Raw genomic sequence first — 18,053 nt, 5'->3', positions numbered from 1 at the left:
TAGATCTTTGGAGATCTATTCTTAAAACTTAGATCTTCTACAATCGAGAGGAACAGTTATGTGATTAATTCTGCCCCTTTATTATTTCCTTGTAATTGTGTTCTAGTTATGGTGAAGAACATTTGAAGAATCTAACAAAAATTCAATATGCTTTTTCAAAATTTTCATTTGTTATATCTAGAAAACCAAGACCACATAATAGACCAATAAGGGACCATTAAAATAAACGATGGTGGATTGAAACTGACTGAACTGATAGAGTTTTGATTTGTTTCATAAACTGAACACCTTATTAGCTGATTCAACCTGACCCAAGTTATACAAAACCGAAAAACCTGATTGAAACCAGACCAAACCAGTGATTTGACAGCTCTGCTGAGCATCATTCTCTATGACTTGGCACTGTTGAACAAGAAATCTCCCAAGCCTAGACACGATTGAACCCATTATATAGATGGATTATTTTTCTCATTTAGATGGCCCTCAAAGTTCCAACAAGATGTCCATTATTCTTGAGTCCATCAATCCACCGAAGCCCCTCCATCACCCCATTTGCAACCCTAGGCTATGCATGTCTTGACATCAATATTAGGGGTGATAGAAATGAGAACGGACTGATTGAACCAATCAAAACGAAACAGATCGAATCAAAACCAAGAGTTCCAATCTGATCGTATTTTTTTGATCATGTAGACGCTTCATCAGATCAGTAAAGGATCAATTGCAACTCGGGATTGGCTTCGATCGATACCGATCCAATCCGGCAGATATCGGCCAATCCAATCCAAGATTACGAACCATGGCTGAAATTGACTGAAGCGATAGAGTTTTGATTTGATTTTATAAACTGAACACCTCATCGGCCGGTTCAAGCTGACCCAAGTTATACAATGATCGAAAAACCGGACCGAACCGGCTGATTGACACCTCTTACCGAGCGTCATTCTATGTGACCTGGCACCGTTGAAATCTCCCAATACTGGACGCGTTATCCACCGGAGATTCACGGTGTGTAGGATAAGAATCGTTACACCATGGGAACACGTTATTCTTCCTTGGACATATTATGGAAGAAGAGAGAGAGGGTTTCGTCGTGTTCCTTTTTATGATTTTATCTCTCGAGGTTGAGGGTTGATATAAAACATCTCCATTCGTGTTCGTCAGTTTCGTTTTCTAGAGGCCCTGAAGTCCTCTCTGTGACGAAAAACAAAGTCTCTTCAGAAGCTCATATCCTTTGAAACCCTAAATCGATACTCATAGAACATTTTCTTGAGAAACTCTACCTAGTCGAAACCCTAAGAGGTGTTTCTGCATCAGTTTCTTCAAATCTTGCATCGATCTCTCTGTTGTCGAAACCTTTTTTTTTTTTTGAAATATTTTTACTTCGCTTTTTTTGGTTTTTGGAGAAACCAACCCTAGTGTTGTTTCAGCTCTCTTGAATTCATTCTTCTCGAAACTCTGAAACCGCCATCGGAACTCTTATTTCTTTGCGACATCATCGAGTGTCGTCAAGAGGTTGCGAGTTTCACGAATCTGTATCTCTTTTCTATTGTTCTCACCCTGCTCTTGAAACCCTAATCTGTCGAAAACTCTTGGTTTTGTTCAAAACTAGAGATCCATAACTTCTCGGCAATCCTAATCTTGCAAATAAGTAATCTTTCTTTTGAGTAAACATTTTCTATTGCGAAATCGTCAGCTTTGGATATTGTAGTGTTGATCTTCTTCTTGTTGGAATCCTAATATCATCTAAGAAATCTTAATCTGTCGACGAGCTGTTTTTCGCTCCAGTACCTAAATTTCGAGGGCTGCAATTCAGGTCGTCCTTGTTTTGGTCGAAACTGCAGCGTTTTAGACTTCGGAGTTTGACGATTTTGTTCACAACTGTGGCTCATCTGAGATCTCGATAGAATGGTGGGAGGTGGAAGCAGGAAGGACGATGGCCCCATTGGGATAAACAGCACTAATGTTTTTGCCGCTCTCGAAAGCCTACGCAAAAAGAAGAAATCGGACAAGGAGCATGGATCGTCTAAAAGCAAGGGATCTTCCAAAAGCCAGGCAAAGGAACCGGAGCCGCAGGTTTTCTGGCAACCGACGCCTCTTACAGTGAAATCCTGGGCTGACGTTGATGATGATGATGACGATGATTATTACGCAACGACTGCTCCGCCTCAATCTGTTTGGGGTACTGAGGAACCACAACAAAATAAGGAGAGTATGACCCCTGTAGAGGTATGCTCGTTTAATAACTCTGTTTTTAATATGGGAATCTGTTTTCATTTTTGCCTGGGAGGAAGTTCATGGATGAAGATGCGGATTTATTATTAGTGATTTTGGTGTTCGGTTGGTTTTCTGCTGCCGGTGTCTATTTAACTGACTCGTTTTCTGTATATCCTGTAACGAAGTGATACTATTTTAGGATTGGTGGTGCCTTTGTAAATTCTAATAATTGCTTTGCGCATTATGATGCTGATAAATGGGCCAGCTCTGTGTTTCTTTTTAGGTTTTTATTCATGTCATTGCCCATACTGATGGTTACTTTTTAGGGCACAGGATAATTTATCTATGGACGGTGGTCTAATTTTAAGACGGAAAGATATTGTTGAATTTTCTCACCCTGTGTTTTTTATCCTGAATGAAGTAGCCATAAACCATGTATTATGTTTGAATGTATGGTTCTGAAAGGTACTCCATTGACTGAAGAAGAAACTGTGTCATTTTAACACTGCTTTGGATATTTAACAATCATTTGTGTTACAGTGATGAGTAGTACTTTGTATGCTCTATCTGTTATTCGGTTCTAGTAATCTGCTATTCTTTTTTAGGGGAATAGAATGCTACCCGTCCTTGCTTGTCGACCATGCCTAGGCACAGAAACCACCTCGGCTCCTGGAATTTCTACCTTTATGTGGGGGCAAGGCTGTCATTTCCAGGCGGGCAAGGCGGTTTCTGTGTCTAGGCATGGTCGCCATGCTAGGCGCACGACCGGGTAGCCTTCTTTCTCCCGTTTTTTTTAATCGAATTACGTTCAACTGTACTTAACAGACAATTTTCTTTCATATATGTATATTGATCATTGTTAGATACATGGGCAGTGTTTTGAGTAAGCAATTGCAAAATCTAACATAAGTGAGAGCTCATTGTCAGGGAATCCGGGTACTTTGACCTATGGCATGATAATGCTTCATTATTTTCTTGTAATTGTTGCTGCATTTACTTCTTCTAAAACAGCTTTTTGTTTTTGTATATTTCCCCTCTTTGGAACAGACATATCCAATAGAGATAAATCATTTCGAATAAAAAACATTTGATGACTTAACATCAGCATGACTATCAATGATATCGTGTTGATATCCATCCCATTTTTTATAATTTCCTCTCTTTTCTTTTCAATGATGAACCAACATCTAAAAGGCTGTGCTATGTCATCACCCTAATGTTAATTCTTACAGATTCATGTACTATCTTCTCAAATTAAATATTGGGTGTAGTTAATGACTGCCATTTATGCTTTGACAAAATTTTCTCTACCATTGAATTGATTTTATCTATTTGATGCGGATCTGGGGTCTGAAAACCCTATTCGGATCGCTCATGGGCCCACTTGAATAATATATAACTCAAATCTAAGGTGCAGTGGCACAATTGTAAATAACCGGAATTTTCAAGGGTCAACTAGGTAAGTAGAGAGAAGGGGATATGATGGGACTTGTTATTTATTATCTAGGGACAAACTTGAAAGAGTATGTAAAATATGGACTAGGTGGATTAAAGGAATAAGAATGGGGTTAATTTTGGAAACTAAGTTGTAAAGGCCTTAAAAACAAAATTTATGATTTGGGTTTGGAGATCTTCAACCTCCAGCCAAAGCAAGAGGCGGACAAACCAGTAGGCTTTTGAAGGATAGCACTCCTCCAGTGCTTCTCGGTTTGACTTCTTGGATGCAACTGAGGTTCAACCCAATCAGCAAGTGAAGAGAGGACTTTAACCCCCTGAAATCAGATCTGGGTGGTAACTTGACATTTTTTTAGATCTTTTCGGAATTTCAATAAAAAGTGCCCTTTTTGTTTGTTCTGGAGTTGTATGTTGCCTGCCAAAGTAATCAATGGAAGTGAACAAAGGACTTCGACAGAGTGACGAACACAATAGCCCCAAAGTCCAGAGATACCAACAGCTGCTGACATGGGAGGAAGTAATCTGATTTGCATGTTTGATTTCTCACAACAGGGATATTCTATTGCCATGAAGCTCTAATGGGTTGATCGCCAAGGATAAGGTTACCTTCGATTCAAATCTCAGGGAGAAAAGAGGAGGTGGGGAGATAATGAAGGTCAAGAGAGGGCCTGCTGTTACCGCCAAAAACAGAGAAGAAGCAATGAACAGACAACGATACCAGTGAGCCAGTCTATGGAGGTACTGTGGTACTGTAGGGCAGAACAGTGACAGAAGGAAAAGAAAAGAAACTAGAAAGAAGAAGGAAGGAGGAGGAGGAGAAGAAGAAATTATCAGGCGAGGGAGGAGGGAGAGATCACACAAAGAATGGAGAAGAGGTGGTCGCACAACCATTGCTATTGCACCATACCGGTACCATAAACAATTCAATTAAATCAATTCATCAAATCTGCTTCAATCGTTGGTTACACATCTATTTATAAAACCTAGAGAATAAAGACTCCTAATTACTTCCTAATACTTAGACTAACAAAATTAGAAACTCAATAAAACTCAAATTGGATATTTCCCTACATGTCTGATAGCTACCCAAAATAAAAGATTACATATATTCCCCAAATAAAATAAACCCTAAATATGTTACTGAACAAGAACAAGGTTGGGACCCGGTTCTTCTTGGTTTGGGTTTTCAAACGGGTTCAGCCTGGCCCATGGAACAGCTCTTGCTTCTATCTACTATATTATATTGTATTTTACTTGGTTTGTATGGCTTCAGAAATTTAAGAAATAAGAAGGCTGAACAATTAATCTGGAAGTGAAGACACTTTAGCCTACTCAAACACTGTTACAACCAAATCCAGACTTCATTTCACGACAGCTCGTAGACATGTAGAGAAGTCTGATTATGCTTTTTTTTAGTTACCTTGAAAAAGTTGTGATTACTTTGTCATTTGAACTGTCTGATGTCCCCTTGGTCCATCATCAGTGCTTTTATGCTTAAAATGTTTTGCTGTGTACTTCATTTCTTCATTCTGCATACATCCTGGATGTTGAGTCTGTTTAGTGCATATCATCCTTTATCTGTGGACCATATCATGCAGAGGAAAGCATATTCATCTCCACAAGCTATACAACGAAAGTAATAGTTGTAGTATTACTGTTATGGCAATGTTGAAATTTGAAAATTTTTTATTAAAAAGTTCTACTCATCTTGCTCGAACATCATGAGAAAAAGCATGTGCTCTCCATGCTATAGTAATTTGAGCAGAAGAGTTCCTGTTTGCAATATATAGGGATTTTTTCTTGGTTTCAATGCCTATTTTGTGTGACTACTCATTTTTCAGTAATTGTTTTTGTTGTTGTTTGCAATATGTATTGTATGTCTCCTCTGGCTGGGCAGTATGTGCATTTCAGCTGTTTACTTGAGTTTTTTGACTGAACAATATATGAACTTTATTCTTGGAGAAGTTGTAGTATTAGAATTCATTATTTAGATCACCAAGTCTACAACTCACTCAACAAGGATTTTTTTTGGGGGAGGGGGTGTTTACACACAATTGTTTTGGGACTCGGATGCTTGTGGCAATGTATGTGCCAGAGACATTGCATCTCCATATTCAATAAGGATGGGAACTTCATCCTCCCAGAGTCCCAGTGGTTTCTACCATCATGATTTAGAATTTTTTTTGGGTGGGTAATGATTGAAAAATTTTGAAGTTAACAAACAAAAATGAATATATTTCATTTATTTTTGTTTAGTGTCCCTTCTGATGTTAGATTATACTTATTCCATTACTACATTGGGGTGTCACATCAAAGCATGCCATACTATAGTAGGCTTTCTGGCCTGAATGGGTATATCTGCCATGTGGCAGTTTGGTTAATGCCCAGATTCAGTGGACCTGTTGTCCATGTTATCACGTGGTCATGATTTAAATCTCTTACTTATTTGCCATCTCCACTATTAACATGCTATTAAATTTTTTTTTTAATTTTTTTGTGTGTTTTGGGTGGGGGTTGTTGTTTGAAGAACATGGAACACTTGTAGAAACAGGAAATGCCCCACCCATTGTGGGCCATATGGTCGAGATGGGTTACCAAATTTGATGTGTTGCCTATCCAGATTTCACTATCAATGCAACAGTTGTCAGAATGCCAAATAATCAGTTCAAGTGGTAGAAAATAGCTACCAAGTTGGAAATTCCATAGTGTGGCTATTCGTTTTCCTTATATTTTGTTGAGCATATGATGGCACCGAACAATATAGCCTTTTTTTAAGATCTTGATATTGATGTTAGTCATAGTACGACTGTGAATAGAGTTGGCGCAAGAGGATCCATGTAGCCGATCCCATTTAGTTGGGATAAAGCTGAATTGAGTTGAGTTGCATAATGATGTTACTCATAATTGACTTATGGCCACCAAGAAGCATACAGATTGGCCCTTTGAGTCAGGCTTGGTAAGTGTGAGATAATGGAAGTGGTTTTCTTTTATTATTCCAGGAAAGTGAAAGTGAAGAAGATGGTCTTGATGAAGGTGATGATGATGTTGAGGAAGAGCATGAGCATGAACATGATCCTGATGTTCCATCACAGCCAGAGACAGTGGTGAAGAAGCCTCAAGCTTCTTTGGCACCAAAGGATACAGAAAGGCAGCTGTCAAAGAAGGAACTGAAGAAAAAGGAGCTTGCTGAACTTGAGGCTGTCTTGGCCGAGTTTGGGCTTAACAATAAAGAGACCAGTGGCCCAGAGGAATCACAGAGTAATTTCTGATCTGTAACTTATTTCCATGAAGTGCTTAGTTAGTAAATCACCATCCTGAACTCTTTGAAAGATGGGCTATGCTTTTGGAATTATTTGTGTTGCCAAATTTGTGGAAAGGGCTTTTATTCATCATATGATGCATTTAAAGAAACATTGCAATTGATCAGTTCATATTCAATTCTGGTGCATGTGCCTCCTGGAATAAGGTCACTTTGCTCGAGTTTCTTTAATAGTGAAGGTGTGTGTTGTGCACTTTCAGGTACTGCACAAGAGAAGAAGACTGAGGAACTCAATGGGGATGTGGAGAAGAAGGAGAATGTTCCTTCTGAGAGCAAGAGTGCGAAGAAGAAGAAAAAGAAGGATAAGTCTTCCAAGGACGTAAAAGAACAACAGGACCATCCTAATGGTTCAGAGGTCAACAATGGAGGACTGGATGAAACTCCTGTTGGGACCGAAAATGCGGAAGAGGATGCATCTGCCATTGATGTAAAAGAGCGTCTAAAGAAGGTGGCATCTATGAAGAAGAAAAAATCAAGTAAAGAGATGGATGCTGCAGCAAGGGCTGCTGCTGTTGAGGCTGCTGCAAGGAGTGCAAGGCTTGCTGCAGCGAAGAAGAAGGAGAAGAACCACTATAACCAACAGCCAGTGCGCTAAGCTAAGCCTCCTCTTTTTTTTGTTCCGGATGTGAGCATGCATGTATTCGCCTTGTTCATTTGTTGAATGCGAAATAAACAGCGGGCTCTGGTTTCACAAAGATAACTTTGATAGTATAGCATTGGTTTTGCTAGAAAATATCCATTTCATTTTAGATCTCTCCTTGCCAATGCCCAGGTGTCATGTGACCTATTGTTTCAGACATTTTTTTTCGTTTATAAAAAACCTTTCTTGAATGTTAATTAAATTTGACAACTAACTGGCATTTGGATCAGTATCTTTTCTGATTTATTCTTAGTTTTCTGTTTTATAGTGTGCTTTTTGATGGATTGGTTGGTCCATGCTTGCTGAGGTTTTTTGTTTTGTAAGGAGTACTGGTTGAAGTTATTGATGCCAAGTGACGGTAGCAGCTATGGTGTAAGAATGATCATATTAAAGGGTATGATCTGGGGCTTTCGATGATTTGATGTAAAACCCTTTCTTTTTCTATCGAGTGTCCGAACATACAAACATAGAAAGCTTACCGATGCATATCTTGATACTTTAGCTTGCAGATTTGCACTCCCCTTCATGTTCGTAAGGAGGATAATAACTGGCTCACAAGTTCCGAACTTTTGCGAGGTAGGTGCCTAATGTGTTGAGAGAAAGAAGTTGATGGAAAAACTATATCTCCTGCATTTTGGATTCTTCAGGAAATTGGATTTCCATTCTCAACATTTGCTTTACTCTTTTCAAATCATTTACAAAATATTTTTTCCACCTGCAATCCAATTGACATCTTGTTTAGGATCTATTTTTTAACCTGTTTTGTAAGTTGAGGAGAGTGATTATCTCTGCTTTTAAAACTTCTCTTTTTCAACTTTTTTCTTTTGGTAGGAAAGAAATTTATTATAGCGAGCCCAACACAAGGAATCTGAATTACATAATTCAGAAATTCAAAGAATGTATATGGGCCAGGGAGTTGGCCACGCTGTTAATCTTTCTGGAAATGTGGTGGAAAGAGCAATTTACATAATAAGGATTTAAGAGTTTTATATCCTCAGCAGAGGGGGAGGTGAGGGAGGATATAAGAACTTAACAATCGGATTCCACCAGATTTTAACTTCGGACTCTGGTTTTCTTGATGGGACCTTTTAAAGAACCGGGCCTGATGATATCTTCTCTCTGGTTTCAACCTTTAATTCAAATGGGCTATCTCCCTCTTGGGACTTTAATTCTTAAACATTCTAATTCTTTCTCGGTTGATCATTATAGACCTATCAGCTTATGTAATGTTTCTTACAAAATCATTTCAAAATTATTGGCAAGTTGTGCTTGGCCCACAAATTCTTCCATTTTTTGAACCATAAATGAGGAAAGTTGGGTTATGTTGCTCTGAATATTGATGTCCAAAACTTATGAATTATTATCGAGCTGAATGAGCTTTTATTCGAGCTGTAATGGAATCTGTGGGGTTCTGTAATTGCAAGTGTGATCTCATTTGAGTTTGTATGTCATCTTGTGCCTACTCTGTCAAGAAGAATGGCTCAGCCTTTCTCCTCTTCTTTTTGTCTTTATTATGGAAAGCTTGTACCATAAGCTTTCTACTAATAAGGAGGAAGGTTTATTTTGTGGTGTTAAGGTTTCCCGTTCTGTCCCCCAAATTTGTATTTTTATCCATCAAATAAATTCTTGCTTCCCCTCCTGATCGTAGACCACAGTAAGCTAGTAGCAACTTGGCCGTAGAAACCTTCATTCCGAAAACGTTGTCCAACTCAAAGGTGTTAAGCATATTGCTAGCGTGACTTCTCGGTTTGGTATCGTATCATCTTGTTGGACGGGCGAACCCACTCTTTCTATAGCAGAAGATCAAGTTACACATACATCTACTTATATAAAAATAGACTTCATACTTATTTCTCACGAGCGCAAATCGCTCATTGCTGCTAGCTTCATGCCCACGCTGCTCACGCTTTTCAAAATAACTAAAAACAAGGACTCAACTGGTGCCTTCATAGGGAGCCGTAGTAAAATGCAGCCTGAGCCGCATTAAAATGCCGCCTCTATGAGATCTTGGTGCGACTGCCTTGCCATAAGAGCATTGAGACTGTCACAAGTCAACCTCCAAGGGTTAGACTTTGGACTCCAGCCAGAACTAGGTGCGAAAACAGCCAAGCAGAGAGAAGGAGGCTCCAGATGGGGTCGATTAAAGGCGGTTCGTCCACACTTTGTTAAGTTATAGGGTGAAAATATGAGTTGTGCTTCTATGCTGCTTGGCGAGAAGTGAGGTTGGTTGTCTCTAATGGCGGACAGTTGGTTTATTCTTCTTTCGGAACTTTCAAAGATAGAAGTGTTGCCGGTGACAATCATGAAATTGTTGCCGCCAGTTGACGATGAGCCTCTATGTGTTGAGGATTGAGGGGGAAAGAAGCTTTTATCAAAATCCTTTGATTTGCGTGCAAACGAGGGAGGGCATTTCCCCAAGTTCCTCTAATAGAGGGGGGATGGACCCCACTCGGACAGTGTGTTTAGGCAGGGGTAGGGTTGTCATTTCTGCCCCCTCTATTAGAGGAACTTAGGGAAATGGATCTGCCCAGGAAATGGAGCAGATAAAGGTCCCCCAAACTTCACATCTTTTCTTTGTTGATGATTGTTTTATTTTCTGCCGTACTATTGAAAAGGACATTCTGGTCCTTTAAGGCTATCCTTCAGTTGTTGAGGATGTATTTGGACAACAAATAAATTTTGACAAAAGTGTATTTAATAAAAAATTTGACAAACGTTGTGTATTAAAGATTCTTCAGGAAATTGGATTTTCAATCCCTCTGCATTTGTTTACTTTTTTTTCAAATCGTTTATAAAATATTTTTCCACCTACAATCCAATTGACATATCTTGTTTAAGATCTATTTTTTCACCTGTTTTGTTGGTTGAGGAGAATGATGATCTTCTTAGAACCCCTTCTCTTGATGTACTTCGAACTGGTTTTCTTGATGGGACCTTTTAAAGCTTTGGGGCCTAATGATCTTCTAGCCTATTTTTTCCAACAATTTTGGCCGCTTGTGTTGGATGATATCTTCTCTGGTATTAACCTTTTTTCAAACTGGTTACCTCCCTCTTGGTTTAAATGATACACTCATTGCTTTAATTCCTAAACATTTTAACTCTTTATCGGTTGATCATTATAGGCCAATCAGCTTATGTTATAATTCTGACAAATCATTTCAAAATTATTGGCAATCATTTAAAACCCGTTGTAGAAAAATTTATTTCTTCATTGTAAGGGACCTTTTGTCAAGGAACGCCAAATTTTAGATAACATTATCATGGCCCACAAAATCTTCCATTTTTTGAACCATAAATGAGGTAAGTTGGGTTATATTGCTCTGAATATTGATAATGTTCAATGCTTATGATTGAGCCGAATGAGATTTTATTCGAGTTGTAATGGAATCTTTGGTTGGGCTTTTGTGATAGTTGGTGTGATTTCATTTTAGTCTGTATGTCATTTTGTGCCTCCTCTATCAAGATGAATGGCTCAACTTTTCTCCTATTCTTTTTTCTCTTTATTATGAAAGGCTTGTCCCGTATGCTTTCTATTGCTGAGGAGGAAGGTTTATTTTGTGGTGTTAAGGTTTCTTGTTCAGTCTCCCAAATTTCACATCTTTTCTTTGTCGATGATTGTTTTATTTTCTGCCATACTATTGAAAAGGACATTCTGGCCCTTAAATCTATTCTTCAATTGTTTGAGAATGTATTTGGCCAATAAATCAACTTTGACAAAAGTTTTGTGTATTTTAGTAAAAATTGTTCTCTTCATCTTTCACAACATCTTATGCACCTTTTGGATTTCCATCCTTTATCTTCTGATTCCCTTTATCTAGGTGTAAAAATCTTAATCGATTGGCTCAAGTTCAACAATTCCTCAAGCCTTCTCTCGCGCATGCAATCCAAGCTTTCTTGTTGGGTCTAACTTTGAATCCAAATATTTTAGAAGCACAACTTTCCTTTATTTTCCTAAGACGAGACAATGCATGATTTCTTGGAGAGATATCTTAACCATTTTACTAGACTTCTTAAAGATGGATTATTGGAGGGTTGGTACTAGATATTCTATTAATATATGGATGGATCCTTGTATTCCAACTCTACCCGATTTTCTAATTCATTGCATATCCTTATCAATCCCTCCTTTTGTTATGCTTCAGAACTTTTGGATTCTGGTCATCATTGAAATTTACTTTTGCTGAACACTCTATTCCCTCCTCCCATTGTTAAACATATAGTTAAAATAAAAATCACATTTTAAGCATATGGATCATTTTTTGCACCCGTTATACAAATGTGGTGGTTTAACAACGAAGCCTGTTGCTTCTTACCTATCCAAGTTGCATCATCCACCTAATGTTATTCCCTCTGGGTTTCCCCTGGCGTTTCATTTCAAAACTCCACTTACATCACAAGTTTAAAATTTTTCTTTAGAAATGTTTGAATGAACTACCTTCAACGTTTTTTCATGTCTGGTTCTCTATGTCCTTATTACTCTTCCCATATTGAAACCTTTTAGCATCTTTGTTTTAGTTGCCCCTTTTCAAAGCATAATTGGGCTTCAACTTCTTTAGATCTGCTGAATATTTGGTGGTTTCTTCTTTCTTGGATTTGGTTTTGAATCTTTTTACCACTAATGATGATTTAAAGAGATTTTTAATCATGGGCTCGACTATCATGTTTTATTTATAGACCAAGTGCAATTCAGCTTTATTTGCCTTAAAGAAACCAAATCCCTTGCAGGTTGTTCAGGTGATATCTCGATGAATTCATTTACATCTTCCTCTACCTAACCCTTGTATTAGGTCTCTCCCTGTCATATTTCCAATGTTTTACCTCTCATACCAATTGCTGCTCATCATCTTGTCATTATTGATGGAAGTTTTTTGCAGCTAACTCAGAATATGTTTGGGCTTCTTGTCTTTGTCTTGGCAATGGTTGTATTCTGTGGTTTATGATCATGGATTTGTAGGTTCTGCCACCAAGGTATAAGGGAAAACGATTGAGCAAGGATTCAAGGATGCAATTGACAAGGATGTCAAGTGTTTAAAAATTTGGATAGATTTGACTCAACTGGTTTTTTGGTTAATAGTTTGCACTCAAATTAAGATAAGGGTATTTTTTATAATTTCCCCTCATCCCTCTCTCTCTCTCTCTCTCTCTCCCTCCCACTCTCCTCTCCCCCTCCACCCTTATCGAACAGAGTCGGGATATATTTTCAACACAACCTCCACAGTCTGTTTCGATTGCCTGGAGAAAATTGATGTTCAGGTGAAATGGTGTTACTGCACAATCTGTGATAGAAGCTGTCAGCAACATGAGGTCAAAATGAATAGTAAAAAAATATAAATGAATGAAGACTTACCTCACCATCTTCTAGACACTTTGTTTGGTGGTTGTAGATTGCATTTATTACAATTTGAATGCAATTGATGAAGAAGAAGAACAAACAAGGAATTGGAGAAAGGAGGGGGGCACCTACAATGGTCAGCACAACCCACCATCTAATATGCTGGTTGAATGAGGAAAGAAGAGTCAGTGCATGACAGAGAAAACAAGGAGTTAAACATGTTTTCTCCTCCTCTGATTCATTTATAAATAGAGGGAGGGAGAGAGGTCCTTGACATTGTAAGAGAACCAAGAACGAGATATCTCTTAGGGAGTTCAGAATGTTCTTGTGTTTGGGTTTTTCACTTTAGGAATTTTTAATGTATTACTCGCTTTAATTATTTCTTTTGGTGATACTATGAGGGTGATATTGTGAGGGTGAGATTCCTTATTTGAGTGGGTCCCAAATGCAATGTTGTCAGTGAGGTGTGAGTTGTAATTTTTCTTGTATTAGTAAAGTAAGCTGTGTGATTGCCCCGTGGACATAGGTCACCATGCCGAACCACGTAAATCCTGTGTTTTTGCACCTTTTACTTTTTCGTGTCTTATTTAGACGCTTCATTTTTTGTACGTGCCGGTTAGTGCGTGACGAATTTTGCTACAGTTGATATCAGAGCCCAAGGTTGTGAAATCTGGTTAGCATGTGATCGACGTCGGCATACATGTTTTAACTTTGTGGTATGGTTACATCAACTTCTACAAAGTTTGAGGTGTCAAAATTCAATAGATCAAATTATTCGTTGTGGAAGCTGAAAATACAAGCGGTGTTGGTGAAAGACGGATGTCTAATTGCTCTTGACGAAAAAGACAAAAAGTTGAAAGATATGGAGGATGTTGTTTTCGCAGCAAAAGATCAGACGGTGATGGCAGACTTACTTCTTGCCTTAAATGACTTAGTACTTTTTAATGTCTCTGATCAAACCACTACCGAAGGTTTGTAGGACAAGCTAAAGGATCTCTACAAAGGAAAAACCATGTCCAATAAAAATTTTCTTGGTCGACAGTTGTATATTCTGAAGATAAAGGAATGTGCCTCTTTCCAAGAACACTTAAACGGGTTTAATACCCTGTTGAGCAGATTGACCACTATCGGAGTTAAAATCGATGACAATGAAAAGGTAACACTTCTTCTATGTTCTATGCCGGATTCGTGGGATTCTTTAATCATGAATCTTTGTCTTGGAGTTGATCTTAATACGGAGTCAGTCGTAACTACGTTGCTCATGGAAGAGTCTCGTAGAAAAACACTTGAGGGCTCTTCTGGTAATGCAATGATGGCTAGAGGGAGATCCATAGACAAAAATTCGAGTGGGAGTCAATTGTCAAGATCCAAATCAACATGGCACAACAATGGTACTTGTTGAAAATGTGTACAAAAGGGTCATTTGCGTAAGGATTGTAAATCCAAGGAGAATCAGCAATACTATAAATCTGATTCTCATATTACATCTACTTCAACTAATTCTCAAGGTAATATCGTTGAGATGGAGGATTCATCTGATTATGGCATGGTGATGTCCGCGGTTTCAGTTGAGAGCATGAACCATTAATGGATTTTGGATTTCGGGTGCTTCTCTACGTATGATGTCACATAGAGATTGGTTCCATTTATATCAATCATGTGGTGGTGGTGGTACAGTATACATAGGTAATGATAACTCATGTAGAATTGTGGAGATCAAAGAGATGTTCAAGTTACAATGTTTGATGGCATAACTCATACAATTTCTGGTGTACGGGCATGTACAAGACTTGCGGAAGAGTCTATTGTCCCCAGGATAGTTCGATGATGATGGCTACAAAATTATACTGGAAAGGGGTCGATTGAAGATTGTCAAAGGAGCACTCATCGTGATGAAAGGAGAATTGATTGGTGGCTTATACAGATTGATTAGAGACACCGAAGTTGGTGACAATACTGTGACAGAGTCTTACTACAATCTGGCATAAACTCTTGGGACACATGAGCAAGCAAGGACCATATGTACTTCCTAATCGTGGTCTTCTATGTGGTCTAAAATCTATTAATTTAGATTTTTGTAAGGATTGCTTATTTGGAAAGCTCTACGGAGTTCCCTTTCCCTATTCGACTGCTAGAAGTCAGAAATGTTCTTGATTTGATATATTCTGGCACAAACGTTTGGGACACATAAGCAAGCAAGGACCATAGGTACTTCTTGATCATGGCCTTCTACATGGTCTAAAATCTATTAATTTAGATTTTTGTAAGGATTGCCTATTTGAAAAGCTCCACAGAGTCCCCTTTCCCTATTCTACTGCTAGAAGTAAGAAATATTCTTGATTTGATACATTCTAACACTTCGGAAGCAGATGTTGAGTCTTTGGGTGGCTCCAAGTATTTTATTTCTTTTAGAGTAAACTACTTGTACACCCCCTGAGGTTTGTCCCATTTACTTGCACACCCCCTTCTTTTTAAAATCTTACTTACAGACCCCCTGAGACTGACAATGTTAGTTAGGTGTTAGTTTTACAATGTAAAAGACCAAATAGCCTGTGTACATCTTTTTCGAAAGGGAAAATTTCACGAACACCCCCTGTAAGTATCCAATATGTCACGGACTTACCAAACTTGGTCAAAAGGGCAATCTTCCCCCTGACGTTAAGCAGGGTTACCCCCCAAAGCTAAAATATCGATTTTACCCTCTTAGTATCACCCAAAGTCAAAATGTCGCTTTTACCCTCTTAGTAATTTTTAGGGAAAAATTACTAGGGCAAGACTACATTCTTCCCGTTGGAGCGCGAAGAACACAACCACCGTCGGCGATTTCTTCCAACTCTGTTGAGAATAAAGTCCTGCGATTTCTTCTTCGGCGACCATTACTTGCAGTAACTCATCATCATTCATCTGCAGAAAGGGAAAACAAGAAATTGTAAGTGAACTATTGACCTAGGGTTCCATTAAACTGTTCAATCAAGGTTTTTGTGTTCTGGACTATTGGATGTCCATTTTTATTGCATACTAATCTAATCATTTTGATGTTTAGTGTTAAACATACACAAGAAGCCATAACTGTAGATTCCCCTGCTCTGTAGATTCCCCTTCTCTTTTTCACCTTACTTCCAAGTGATCGGATAATAGTGTTTGTACTGTATGTTATTTTTCATTCATTCCATAGGGTTTCACAATACCTCATCTGGATGTAGTAGGAATTTAGTTCACAGTATCGATATTTATTGGCTGACTATTGTATAGTGAGGGGTCATTTTTGTTTACCTAAAAAGTGTAAAGTTGAATCCTTCTGGGTTATGGTGAAGGTCATGAGAAACTTGTGAAGTGAGAGTATGTGATGAGAGGAGAACTGTGAGAACCTTAACCACAGAGTGAAAAAAGTTTACTATTATTGTGGTCACATGGCGAATTTCTGGTTTCAATCTCTCATCTACTGGCTTTGGTGACAAACCCATGATGAAATAAGCTTATGGGTAGGTGTGTGAGGGGGGGGGGGAGAGAGAGAGAGAGAGAGAGAACAAACAGTCCAAAGCATATCTGTATTTTTTTCCTCATCCATGAGAAATGAGAAGTGAGGACAATCTTCTTCTATATCGGTATCTCTTCCCTCTTACATTATTCTTAATCATCTTAATTTTAAGTGCAATATAGAGAGGATTGCATGGAATAGGGAGGAAGCTTCTTTACTTGATGACAATGATCTCTTATTAGAAAAAATTAATTTAAAGACCCCATTACTGTCCAATTTTATTGCTGTCAAACTTTATTGTTGTCCAACTTTAAAGAATACTATGAAAAGAATACTATTGCTGTCCAACTTTAAAGGCCCCATTACTCAGATAAATTGATATCATTTGTATTGATATTTCCAATTCTATTGATGTTTATTTTGTTTATTTTTTCAGATAAACAATGTCAAATACTAGTGTTATTACTTGATGTATGTGAACTTGAGGTGTTTTTGTGGAAGAAGAGCAGTAGTAAGAATTTCACAGTCCTCAGACAACCCGAGCAGGCTATACCAATGCTGCCAAGAGTATCCTGGAGGAGGTGGCTGTAATTTTTTCTCTTGGTGTGAATCCGTACAAGGACCAAGAGCAATGACTGTGCCCAGTGACAACCCACAAACAAATGTAGGTGAAAGAATTTCAGACTTACAAAGTATCAAGGAAGACATCCGCAAGACAAAGAATGCACTGAAGCGGATGGAGAAGTCGGATGAAGAACTACTATGTAGGGTTAATATTCTATTAGTCTTGGTGGCTGTGATAGTTGTATTGCCTTTGAAGCGGTAATTATAATTTTCAAAGTTTTTTTAATGATACTCTTTGGGGACAAAATGCACCTTTATGTATTGATATGGATTTTGTGTCTGCCTTTAGGGAGAATATGGATTATATGTAATATGGATTAGCTTTAGATCTGACAATATGAGATGGAATTTGCCAATGTTGCTCCTATGTTACCCAGGCCAGAAGAATAGGTTTTATGTTTGCCCAGATAAAAGTAACTGGAATGGTAACAAGTAATAGCACAAACATGGTCTCTTGATAGAGAAACATTCATTCAAAGAGGTAGACCATAACCAAGAGTCAGCTTTAGGGGAAGAATTAAGGGTGATGCATCTGAGTAAATATACAAGATAAGGGGCCTAATGTACTTGAGTGGGTGGGGCCAACCACCTTCATCATAGTGATTTGAAGATTGGGAGTCCCTGCTCGAGTGCTTGGTTAATGGTTAACTACCATTGTAAGAATTAAAAAGGATGAAATTTGTACATGAGAAACCAATGAGACAGCAATGTGAAAGTAACAGAGAGAGAGAGAGAGAGAGAGAGAAAGCACCCATTTTGGTTTACCTGAAAGAACATTAAACTTGGCATATGCGGCTCTACTTGTAACCATGAGTCCTATATATTGTTGGACTTGAATTCAGGTCAAGGACGATTCTGCCTCTCAGCTACCAAGTAAATTCCCATTAAACTAATTAGTATTATCCGAACTAGCTAGCATTCAAAATTGCTCAGATCCAGTTTGGCATGTATTTTGGAATCACATAACAAATCCTTGATGAAACTAATT

General features: G+C 38.3%; 1 protein-coding gene across 1 annotated transcript; it reads left to right on the top strand.

Annotated features, from left to right (window-relative positions):
• Positions 1-1,403: 1,403 nt before the first annotated feature.
• Positions 1,404-7,866, top strand: LOC122671897 (DNA ligase 1-like). The gene is made up of 3 exons (XM_043869375.1): positions 1,404-2,229; positions 6,672-6,930; positions 7,192-7,866. The coding sequence occupies exons 1-3, from the start codon at positions 1,909-1,911 to the stop codon at positions 7,584-7,586; spliced, it is 975 nt and encodes a 324-aa protein (XP_043725310.1). The 5' UTR covers positions 1,404-1,908; the 3' UTR covers positions 7,587-7,866.
• The last annotated feature ends 10,187 nt before the right edge of the window (positions 7,867-18,053 follow it).

This window comes from Telopea speciosissima, chromosome 8 (genome assembly GCF_018873765.1).
Source record: "Telopea speciosissima isolate NSW1024214 ecotype Mountain lineage chromosome 8, Tspe_v1, whole genome shotgun sequence".
Classification (NCBI taxonomy): Eukaryota; Viridiplantae; Streptophyta; class Magnoliopsida; order Proteales; family Proteaceae; genus Telopea; species Telopea speciosissima.
The sequence above is the reverse complement of the archived record's forward strand: the minus strand, read 5'-3'. Positions and strand labels throughout refer to the sequence as shown.